This window comes from Mya arenaria, chromosome 4, assembly GCF_026914265.1.
Source record: "Mya arenaria isolate MELC-2E11 chromosome 4, ASM2691426v1".
NCBI lineage: Eukaryota > Metazoa > Mollusca > Bivalvia > Myida > Myidae > Mya > Mya arenaria.
The window spans coordinates 32,087,554-32,100,396 of NC_069125.1; the positions used below are offsets into that span (position 1 = coordinate 32,087,554).

A 12,843-nucleotide genomic window follows, 5' to 3' on the forward strand; every position below is an offset into this window, starting at 1 on the left:
TAAAGTCGTGTACTTTAAAACTTAACACCAAGTTTACCAAGTACAACTATCTCGATGGGTCGAAAAAAGGAATCTTCACATTTAGTCCAACTCATAGTTTTTTCGTAAAATGTAATCGGGTGAACGGAATCGTAAACCCAGAATCTTACCCTGTACTTCCTTCAACTCCTCAAATCCGTATGATCTTTCATGCGCGGCACCTGCATATTTTAACTTTCATTTATTCCATAAATCGTTAAGTAATTGCTGAATGTTTTGATGTCTTTTTAATGACATATTCCTCATAGGTCATGGAAAATTTGAGAAATGTCACAGCCTTGGGTAATCATATACTGGGATGGCTAACTTCAATAAAAGTTGATTCTATTTCATAAAATTTCCAACAGCTAAGGTAATGCAGAAAAGAGTTAACTTGGGCTTTGATATAGACCGAGATACAGCGTTTTTATTCTTGGTACGAAAGCGCAATCTGAAGCAGGTATATTGGGTAAAGTCTACAGATGCCATCTTTCATAACACTGACTGAGAGGTTCTTTGATCATCTTACATGTCTGAATGATGCATTAACTTCATTCTTTTAAATACATGTTTCGAGAACATGCTTTTGACTCGTTTCATGTTCGCACGTTCGGACAACCAGAGCAAACTAACGCATTTGACTTTGACTATGCAGCGCGTTATGATTATAACAAAGCGCTGACAATAATGATAATTCATTTGGAAATAAATCAAACAATAAAAGTACGAGCTTTACAACAAGGACAAAGTCGCCATGTTGAATATTGGCAAAAATATCAATTACACATTGACTCATTCAATGCCGCTTAAACCACTGTAAGCAATTATACCAAAGTAGGTCAAATGCCGTGTTTGAAAAATTCCTTAATGGGCGTAGAAGAATTACCATTAGTGAACTTTTATGCACTTTATGCACTTTTTACAGTCATAAAAAATGGTAACCGCGTAAGTCCTTCATTAGAACAACATGAAGCGTATTAATGGAAAACATCCTTTTGCCAAATTTATTTAAACGACTTTACGATTTTTGTTTATCATAGTGAAAAAGCGTGCACATTGAATCGAAACTAACAAAATATTAAAAGTGCAAATAAGTATACTCCCTCACTGAACTTACAATACATGTAAAACATAAAACTTGTCATTTCTTTAATATTCGTGCAGTATCGAACGGAATAACCAAATTTTATTGCGAAGCGCGTTTAGTCAAGACGAAAAAATTTAGCCGCCATCTTGAATTTTTATTCTTATTGTAAACATTTGTTACAATATGCATAAATTTGACCTAAATCAAAATATGACTTTCAAATGAACAAAAACACGATGCAGGAAACAGTATAAAATATTAATTTCCAGAAAATTCTAATAAATTAATGGATGCATCGGTCAATCTAAATGTATAGTCACTGGCCAGGTTTTAGAAACATTTTCGATAGCTTCAGCTCTTTACATATTCATGATTGAGTAAAGACACATGTTGTAGTTGAATAACATACTACCATTAAATGATGAAAATGAATTGCCAAAAACTCAGTATGCATATAGATATTTTGTTCTGTTTAATATTTTGTTAGTTAATTAGACTATTTTGTCGACATTTTGTAAAAGCATTTTTAACACAATGATAAACATTACAAGAATGGCAATGAAATTGCTTGTTAAATAATTTGTGTGTTTTTTTCACAAATCAAATCATTTTTTGGCAAATGAAATAATTTTTTGACAAAATCATTCAAATAATAGGATGAATAAGAAGCCCAAAGTGCAAGAGATGTGTGGCCTCTACATTTAAAAGCTGTATTCATCGTTTATGAATATTGACAAGTCTTTTTCTCTATCTTGTAAAGAAGTCACCGGTTATATCTTTATGATCTTTTTCTTCGAACAATAATGTGACATGAATCGTTGCTCCATTACACAATTCGTTAACCAAGTTGTTTGCGATATAGCAATTCCTTTTGTACGCTGTACGACACACAACCTCTTAAGTTACACAGCACTTGCCGAAAACAAACAGACAAGTCAACCTTGATTATACCGGTGCTCTTATTAATCTATGCCTGATGAAGTGGAAGCGTTTGTTGCAATATTGAAAACAATATGCACCATTTAACTGCAAATGAATTTTATCAACTAAAATAACAAAAGCTGAATTGAAGTAAATAGTCAAAGGGAGGTAATCAAAGAAATGCTGACAGAAACTAGTACTTGTTAAGCCAACAAAAGTTACCACCCCTTTCTCAATATGCATTTTTTATGTGGCTATTCAGGATCTGTTAAGAAAGAGAAAATGAAAACGCAGATTAATATTGAAATAAAAAGAGAAACAAATGCCATGCAATTCCCTTTTTTTTAATTGAACAAAATGAGAAGAAATATATTTCCAACATAAAATGCATTTCCAACATATTGAAAACTATTTCATCAAAATAATATGGTCACCTCAGAGATTTCATGCAGGAACAACACCATAGGTAGAAACAGAACCACGCAAGGCTAGATATCACTGATAGTTACTGACAAGAAATTACTGAGGTTACAGACAACTTACAATAGCAGACCCAAGGTCATACAACATCAACATGATGTCATGCAGTTTGATAGACACTAACCTGCAACTGTCGCATAAATCTTAGCTGAAATTACGACATAATCACACTGTAGGGTGTTGTATTCTTTTAGTGTTTAAAGATATTTTGGCAAAGAAAAAATTAAGAAAGCCTTAAAAAAAATAAACAAAAGGCAAAGCTTTATATTGTTAATTGAAGCATTTCTATGTTAACATAGCTTCTATTGAATTTGTTACAAGTAAACAAGAGATGATTGTAAAACATGTATGTCCCCCTAATGAAATTAATTTCACATTAAATGTCTACTGGGTCAAAAAAAGCTATGACCAACATCTTTTCCAAGATTGAGGACCTTGGGCCCAAGCGGATAAGGTTTTATCAGCCACCTGACCCACATGTGAAAAGCAATATACGGCCATTTCATCGAAGGGTGGCTTTATTAACTTTTAATCTTTATCACTCTGCACAGATTTATCATTTATCTGTTTCAAAACTTCATCCTTATATTGAACACAATTACACCATTTCAGCTTTTTAGCCACAACTAACAGTGACCAGGCCATTTTTTTATAGCTATGTCCACAGTAATACCTTAAGTTTGGTTATTCCTGCTTTGGTACACTCGATCCCGGCAGTAATCTCTGTTACGATAGTTGAGCCAAGGTACTGGAATAAACAAACATAATTCATACATAATTATATAATTTGCCTGGTCATATTTTCATTATGCATCTTATAACATAACTTATATGATATAAACTGCAGAATTTTCAGCCTTAATCTCATGTTTATTAATTTTATTTTATAAGATATACAGTCAAAACACACTAGGTCAGAATCGTTGGGACCTCGGGAAATACTTTGAGATAACGAACATTCAATATAACCGAAATACAAAACATGTCTTATTTAGCCCATCACATTCGAAAAAACAACAACAGAACATCACATAACGGAGTTCAACAAGTTTCGACTGTTTTTTATGAATCTTAAGTCTTGCAAGTTTGTGTGTTCTGTTTCCAAAAAAATTGTGTTGGAAATCCTTGAAAACCTCAACATGAAAGAACAACTATGCTAAACAGAGTTCCATTTAAACAAGGGCGTCGCGGATCAAATGCTTATCCTCAAACAACAAGCATAAATCAACAATTATTAACACCAGAGTTATGGGCCTTGCTGTGAATGTGCATATTGTCCCTGTCAATATGTGTACCAAATTTCATTTTAATATCTAAAACTGTTTATCGCCAAGATTGAAGTGTTTCCATGCCGATTATGCCCCCACCAATGATGCTCCAAATGACAATGACCCCAAGGCTATTTTCTTGGAAAAACAGGCCATCATTCAAATATGAAACCCAGAATTCCATTTAACAAAATGACTATTAAAGTATTTCAATGAAAACTGTAGGTGTGCCCAAACCATTCCCCATGTTTACCTGAGCAGTATAGTTACAGCATCCTTTAATGAGCATCTCTGGCTTATGTCTCCACTGGCGAGCTGGGCTGGAAACCTGAGCCAGGTGGGGAGGTCGTAGGTGAATACTGCTGTTGCGTATTGACTGGCCCCCCTGTAAAACACACAAATATTGATATATAAATATATTTATATTTATTACATGTAAGTTTAACAGAAATGCTGCAGAGCAAATGCCTCGGGTTTTTTTTCCAGTCAAACAAGGGACAACACTTAACAAGTTCTAAAGCCAGAGTTTTTAGCCTTACTTCATGTGTGCACATTGTGTCCCGCAAGAAAGCATGACTTTTCTTTTGCGTATCAGGTTTCAAATGAATATCTTGAAGGGTTGAAAAGATATAGTCAAGATTCAATTATTTGCACGCCCATTAAGACAATGAAACCAAGGCACTACAACGACTTGTTCAGAAAAATTCAGACACAAGCTTAAAAAAATAAATAAAACATGCTGTTGTCAACCCATATTTTGTGAGGTAATGCCATAAGGCATCCAATCACATTCGGTCATGGAGTATCAGTGTTTAATATTAGCACAAGCCAATTTGAATGTGGTTTAGTGTAATAGGTCACTGCCTTTCGCTCAAGAGGTTGAGTTCTTTGTCCTTTTTGAGAGGCCATGAAAAAGTACACCTGGTGAGAATCAAACCGACTTCCTCTTGGTCGAGAGAGGGACACCTTTACCACTATATCACTATCACCAAGATGCCCATTGACAAGGCTTAACCACATATATCTCACATGTTTCTTGAAGACATCTTCATCTTCACTGCTATCTACAGCCATGGGTGTTGGATCTGGCTCTTCTGACGTGGACACCGGCTTCACATTACGATAGTCCTACAGGGAAAAATATCTCTTTAGAAATGCACATGGATATGATCATGTGAAAGATTATTAAACACATCTTCTTCTTTTTAAATAGGTATGTGAATTGTTGTTATCACTTGTGTACACTGTTGATATCAGGTGTGAGAACTGCTGATATCAGGCGTGTTAACTGTTGATATCAAGCATGTTAACTGTTGATATCAGGTGTGTTAACTGTTGATATAAGGCATGCTAACTGTTGATATTAGCTGTGGGAATCGCTGATATCAGACATGTTAACTGTCGAAATCAAGCGTGTTAACAGTTGATATTAGCTGTGGGAACTGCTGATATCAGGCTTGTTAACTGTTGGCATCAGGCATGTTAACTGTTGGCATCAGGCGTGTTAACTGTTGAAATAAGGTGTGGGAACTGCTGATATCAGGCATGTTAACTGTTGGCATCAGGCGTGTTAACTGTTGAAATAAGGTGTGGGAACTGCTGATATCAGGCGTGTTAACTGTTGGCATCAGGCATGTTAACTGTTGGCATCAGGCGTGTTAACTGTTGAAATAAGGTGTGGGAACTGCTGATATCAGGCATGTTAACTGTTGGCATCAGGCGTGTTAACTGTTGAAATAAGGTGTGGGAACTGCTGATATCAGGCGTGTTAACTGTTGGCATCAGGCATGTTAACTGTTGGCATCAGGCGTGTTAACTGTTGAAATAAGGTGTGGGAACTGCTGATATCAGGCATGTTAACTGTTGGCATCAGGCGTGTTAACTGTTGAAATAAGGTGTGGGAACTGCTGATATCAGGCGTGTTAACTGTTGATATCAGGTGCATAAACTGTTTATATAGGTCATGTGAACTGTTGATATCAGGTGTGTGATCTGTTGATATCAGGTGCATGAACTGTTGATAATATATGAGAAAAATGCTAATATCAGGTGTGAGAACTGTTGATATCGAATGTGTGAGCTGTAGATATCAGATGTGAAAACTGTTGAAAGCAGGTATGTGAACTGTTCATATAAGGTGTGTAAACTTTGGACTTGTTTAGAGTTTTTGGACTGTTGTACTACCTTGAATAGGTTGATATCTAGTGGAGATTTGAGATGTTCAGGACTGGTGGGGGCTATGGTTCGTTTGGTCTGGGAGTTTTGTCGATCGAGCGGTTTCCTCTCCCCTAGAGAGGCCAAGATACGTTTCCGATGACCCAGCATTGATATGTCTAACACCTGTAAAATAAATGGAAATATTGAATAAAATTAGTGATGCTATGTTTGCATTAAGGAATGTGACACACAATTTTGCAAATTTTGGGTCATCCTATATTATATTGTCAGACGCGCACTTGGGTTGTGAGCTGTACCCTAGAACACTCTTGTGCTAGGTGTCACTATATGAAGGTATTTCTTTACCTCGGCACAATCTTTTATATGACATGGAAGTGAAAGGGGTGTCCCCTGAATTGCTTTTGGAGTATACAGTTATAAAGAAACCATATTCAAGTATTTGAACCCTAACATTTAGTCAACTTACGACAAACTTTAACCAGTGAAAAGAATATATAATAAGTATAATGTAAACACAGCAAACGCCCCTCAGCCTTCTATTATAACTGTTGATTAGGAATTTTAAGCATTTGCCATTATGATGGAACCTAATTTCCTTTGTACGCCTAAGCGTACTTGAGTATGTGACGCGCCTGATTGTAATCATTTAAAAATGTTTTGTGTACAGAAATAGAAAATACAGTAGAAACTCACTAAACCGGACAAGGTCCGGAATGGGCAAAATTTCCGGTTTAGTGAGGATTCCGGTTTAGTGAGGATTTGATGTCCGAACTAAGTTTACTCAAAATATTAACTGAGTTAACCTTTAAAGGGACGTTGAAAACTGGAATAAAATTAAAACACATAAAGATAACATTTATTTTACATCAACAATGGTTTAAGTAACTTGAGTAACAAACAAACAAATTATCCGATTATCTGTAATTTAATGCTTGTTAAGTATGTTTAATTAACGCACCGCTCTAATTTGATTCAATCATAGAAGTCTTTAGATAAAACAACTCTCCAAAATGATCACATGATAACCGTTTCTAGTTCTTTATTTTCTGCAACAAACAAATTAATGTTTCAATCAATTTTCTTTTCACAAGTTTGATTATTGTGTGGCAGATAATCCACAGCGCAATCATCATTATCTATTATCGAGTTAACACAACATCACGGGTGCAATATTTAACAACGCACCGGCTGTCAAAACAAAGTGACATGCGATTCACGACTTCCTAATACACAAAATCATTTTGACATGTTGGAACAAATATATCCAGTTTTGTGAGGTAAAATTACGTTGACAATTAACAAATTTTCTCGATTTTTTGTCCGGTATCCGGAATTCGGGGGTTCCGGTTTTGTAGGGATTTTTTTACATTGAAAATAGAAGGGGAAAACCGGGACTCTGAAAAAAGTCCGGTATCCCGAGGATTCCGGTTTTGTGGAGTTCCAGTTTAGTGAGTTTCTAATGTATAAAGATTTTACTAAAAATAATATACATGTATAACAATGTTTTATTGGCTATCAAAGCTTGTAAATGATACTTTTATGTCTGATATCAGTTTAAATAAAGAGCAAATATACAAACTGTAATACCAACTGCCGGTCTGGTTATCAATTTTACATTAGTTGTCAGCCAGAAATACCTTTCAAACGATAACAAAATTATACTCCACCAGGCTGCAAAATCTAATGTTTGAGGCCCTCATTGGTGATTTGTTCAGTCATATTTTTATCAATCAATGGTCACAGCTTATTGCCGATGTCCTTCAAACAATTAATCTTCAATTATTCTATCAGTCGAGGGGCTCAGCAGGTGTATGATCATCAAACTTGTGTATAAAGTTGGTTATTTTACATTACCTTTTGCCAAAATCATAAAGTAAATATCCCTAATGTCTTACCGTTCTAAGCTGGATGTCCCAGAGGATGCTCTGGACTTTGTCGATGGTGTCGTAACCATGCGATAAAAACGTGTCAAGATACTCTGGACGTAAATGAAGCCCTGTCAACCATTCCTCTACTGACGCTGGGGGATTGACAGTATCTGAAAATGTAAGAATAATTGTCGATGCTGTTTTAACGAAGGGAGGAAAATCTGTCAAGATGTTGTCATAAATGAAGCCTCGGCAACCATTCGTCTTCTGATGCTGGGGGCTTGATAGTATCTGGAAATATTAGATTATAGTTTTTACTGGTGTTGGTACCAAGGGAGAGAAAACTGTCAAGATACTTTTGAAATGAAGCCCCGGCAAGCATTTGTCTTCTGATGCTGGGGGCTTGACAGTGTCTGAAAATGTAAGAATAAAGTTTTTCATGGTGTCATAACCATGCGAGAGAAATGATCAAGATGATCTCGTTAATTAAGCCCCTGTCCAACATTCCTCTACTGACATTGGGGGCTTAACAGTGTCTGAAAATATAAGAATATGTTATAGATGGTTTTGCAACCATGTGAAAGAAACGTTTCAAGATAAACTCGCAATTATCGCCCCGTTAACCATTTGTCTCCTGATCCTGGGCACTTGACAAATCTAAAAATAAGAATATGTTATAGATTGTGTCACAACCATGCGCGAGAAATGTGTCTTGACAGTATCTAAAATTAGAAGAAAATGTTATAGATGGTGTTACAACCATGTAAGAGAAACATTTCAATTTTGTAAATAAGCCCCTGTCTGATGCCAAGGGCTAGATAGCGTCTGGAAATATAAGGTTATAATTTTTTATGGTGTCCTAATCAAGGGCAGAAAAGTCATAAGATATTCTCATTAATATAGCCCCATCAACCATTGCTTTACTGATGCTAGGATCTTGATAGTGTCTGGCTATTAGAGATTAAACTTTATTAACGGTGTCAAAATATTTCCAGAATTCTCATAAATGTAGCCTTTACTGATGCTGAGGGCTAGTCCGTGTCCGTAAATATCAGAATATGCTATAGATGGTATCATAAAAATGAGAAAGAAATGTGTCCAGGTATTTCCATAAATGTAGCCCTGTCAACTATTTCTCAACTATAGCTGGTGGCTTGATAGTATCTACAAATGTTCAAATGTAAGTTTACGCTTTTTGTTGTAACCAAGGGAGGGAAATGTGTCAGTGAACTCCTGTAAATGTAGCCACATCAACTGTTCTTCAACTGTAGCTGGTGGCTTCATAGTGACTACAAATATTCAAAGGTATGATAATACTTTGTGTTGTAACCAAGGGAGGGAAATGTGTCAGTGAACTCCTGTAAATGTAGCCACATCAACTATTCTTCAACTGTAGCTGGTGACTCGATAGTGACTACAAATATTCAAAGGTAAGATAATACTTTGTGTTGTAACCAAGGGAAAGAAATGCGTCAGTGAACTCCTGTAATTGTAGCCACATCAACTATTCTTCAACTGTAGCTGGTGACTCGATAGTGACTACAAATATTCAAATGTAAGATAATACTTTGTGTTGTAACCAAGGGAAAGAAATGCGTCAGTGAACTCCTGTAAATGTAGCCACATCAACTGTTCCTCTACTAGACTTTGGAATTTGACAATGTCTGTAAATAAAAACAGAATTAAAGACATGCCTTTGTGATAATATGGCCTAGTAGCATTTTTGTTGTCTATTAAAAGACCTACAATCAAGAGCTGAATAATGTAAAAAAAATTCGAGCCTAGGTGATATATTGACTATGCAGCCTATAAGTATCACTATGCTCAACTACACTTATCATTCACTGACAATTACACCATAAGTATTGAGGAATCCCATCTTAATAAATGGCCAGTCTTCGGGACCTGAATTGAGAAATATCTTTACTTCTGATTCCTATCCTACTATATGGTGAGCGCCTGACGGGAAGGCAACTTTTACCAACCAGTCATCAGAACAAGCCCCTATTTGGGCTCGCCTTTCAACCTCTAGCTACGTATGTGGATGCCCTTGTTACAAGGCCATGGAAGCAATGTATATGTGAGCAAGAGCTCCACAATCAGATGCCAATTTGACAAATATTTTCACCAAAGTTATGGGACATGCGGTATAATTATGTACATGTCATAGTGAAGAATAACTATTTTGAAATATGTTTCATGTTAAAATCATTATTTAATATCTTACAACTGTTTTTCATTCATGGCCATTATTTCTCAGGCCTATAGCAAGTTGAAGCTCAATAAAGAAATAGAGGGCATTGAAACAGTCTTGCGCTAAAGCATCGCTTCATGGTTGAAACACTCCATTACTCCGGTACCCACCAATTGGCATTAGTTGAGGTAAGGCCTTGGTGCTTGCCAGGATCTTCTGTCGATCACCGTGAGCCAGCACGCCGATCTGCTCTAGATCCTGTTCTTCCAACACACGAGGGTCCTGGGGAATGAAAATATTTACCATCAGTAACATGCATGTCAATAAGAGTGCCATGGAACTTCTGTTTTGGTTTTTTTAGTCAAGATAGGGGCATAATTATCAAAGGATTTTAACCAAATTTATGGGCCTTACTACGCATTTATGTATTATCTCTGGCAACATGTGTACCAAGTTTCATTTTAATATCTTTGAATGGTTCTTGGCTTATTGCCAAGGTTAAAAAAAATTGGAACAACGGCAGCAACACTAATGATAAGATTTATATTGAGGAAATTGCATATCCCTGTAGAGACTTGGTGCCGTGAGAATTTTCTGTCATAGATTAGCAAACTGATCTTTTCTAAGTCCTGTTCTTCTAGCAAATGAAAATTCTGTGGAGGAGGAAAAGATAGCGGAGATCCGGTTTGGTTTTTTACTTGCTTTGTACATATGCATAAGTGAATGTATTGAACTCTTTATTCTCTACATACTATTATTAACAAGAGGGCCAAATGGCCCTGAATCGCTCACCTGTCATATATTGCACATTCTTCCATTATATACAAATATTGAAAACCTAAGCCTATGAACACGGGGCATGGCCAATTTTGACCCCAGGGCTAAAGTTTGAACAATCTTAATAGTGGTCCGATAAACAATGCTTCATACCAAATATCTAAGGCCTTCGCCTTTTGGTTTCGGAGAAGAAGATTTTATAAGTTTTCATCATATACATATGTAAGGAAACCCATGACCGCCCGGGTGGGGCCATTTTTTGATCCCAGGGCCAAAGATTGAACAATATTGGTACAAGTCAACTAGATGATATATCATGCCAAATATCTAAGCTCTTGTCACTACTTGATTTTACGTGTGTATCTATATATGTATATTTGTTATTAATTGTTGTATGTGGCCCATATTGAAAATTGGTATGTGTACTAAATATGTTATCCAGTTTAAATTAAGACGTTACTTGTCTTTGTGAGTTCGGAGGAGATTTTCACATATAGAGAAAACCCATCAGCCCCGGGGTGTGGCCAATTTTGACCCCAAGGAAATAATTTGAACAATCTTTGTAGAGGTCCACTAGACGATGAATCATGCTAAATATCTAAGCTCTAGTCCAAGTAAGTTCAGAGGAGAAGATTTTTGAAGTTTTAACTATAAACATATAGAGAATTCCCTAACCCCCCGGGGCTGGGCCAATTTTGACCCCAAGGCCATAATTTGAACAATCTTTGTAGAGGTCCACTAGACGATGAATCATGCCAAATATCTAAGCTCTAAGCAACGTAAGTTCAGAGGAGATTTTTGATTTTTTTTACTATAAACATATAGAGAAAACCCATGACCACCCAGGAGCGGGGCCAATTTTGACCCCAGGGCCATAATTTGAACAATCTTTGTAGAGGTCTACTAGACAATGAATCATGCCAAATATCTAAGCTCTAGTCCAAGTAAGTTAAGAGGTGAAGATTTTTGAAGTTTTAACTATAAACATATCAAGTATTCCCATGACCCCCCGGGGCGGGGCCAATTTTGACCCCAAGGCCATAATTTGAACAATCTTTGTAGAGGTCCACTAGACGATGAATCATGCCAAATATCTAAGCTCTAGTCCAAGTAAGTTCAAAGGAGATGATTTTTGAAGTTTTCACTATAAACATATAGAGAAAACCCATGACCCCCCGGGGCGGGGCCAATTTTGACCCCAAGGCCATAATTTGAACAATCTTTGTAAAGGTCCACTAGATGATGAATCATGCCAAATATCTAAGCTCTAGTCCAAGTAAGTTCAGAGGAGAAGATTTTTGAAGTTTTAACTATAAACATATAGAGAATACCCATGACCCCCCGGGGCGGGGCCAATTTTAACCCCAGGGCCATAATTTGAACAAACTTTGTAGAGGTCCACTAGACGATGAACCATGACAAATATCTAAGCTCTAGTCCAAGTAAGTTCAGAGGAGAAGATTTTTTTAAGTTTTCACTATAAACATATAGAGAAAACCCATGACCCCCCGGGGCCGGGCCAATTTTGACCCAAGGGCCATAATTTGAACAATCTTGGTAGAGGACCATTTGGTGATCCTACCTACCATATATCAACGGCCTAAGCCTTTTGGTGAGCCTTTTGGTGGTTTGGGAGAAGAAGATTTTTAAAGTTTTTCCTTTTGGTTCCTTTTGGTTGCCATGGCAACCAGAGTTCTGCATGGAATTATATTCTTTGAAAAACTTTGATAGAAGACCACCCAAGGAACATCCCTAATATTGGCCCAGCAGTTAAGGAGGAGATGTCTTTTAAGTAAATTGTTGACGAACGACGCACGCCGCACGACGGACAAAAGGCGATCACAAAAGCTCACCTTGTCACAAAGTGACAGGTGAGCTAAAAACTGTACCCGATAATATAAACCTTGAATATGAATCTCTTAATACACTTTATTTATGTTATACTCCATTTGGAGCAAAACAAGGAAATATATAAGGACTATTTCTGAAAATACAATCTTTTTTCAAGCAGTTTCAAGGCAAAATCAAAAATCAAAAAAGTTTTAAGGGTTT

The 12,843-nt window shown here is 36.5% G+C and overlaps 1 protein-coding gene across 4 annotated transcripts in view; it reads right to left on the minus strand.

The window, feature by feature from the left end:
* LOC128230291 (ankyrin repeat and sterile alpha motif domain-containing protein 1B-like) overlaps positions 1–12,843 on the minus strand; it is a 126,958-nt gene that overhangs the window by 34,574 nt on the left and 79,541 nt on the right. For 3 of the 4 annotated variants that reach the window (XM_052942441.1, XM_052942444.1, XM_052942440.1), the window contains 7 exons: positions 10,185–10,296; positions 7,848–7,990; positions 5,959–6,114; positions 4,804–4,902; positions 4,028–4,159; positions 3,180–3,254; positions 2,631–2,654 (listed from right to left, as the gene is read on the minus strand). In XM_052942441.1, coding sequence (XP_052798401.1) covers positions 2,631–2,654; positions 3,180–3,254; positions 4,028–4,159; positions 4,804–4,902; positions 5,959–6,114; positions 7,848–7,990; positions 10,185–10,296 — 741 coding nt within the window. The remainder of the gene's footprint in view (positions 1–2,630; positions 2,655–3,179; positions 3,255–4,027; positions 4,160–4,803; positions 4,903–5,958; positions 6,115–7,847; positions 7,991–10,184; positions 10,297–12,843) is intronic. The other variant, XM_052942442.1, reaches the window with a different exon arrangement.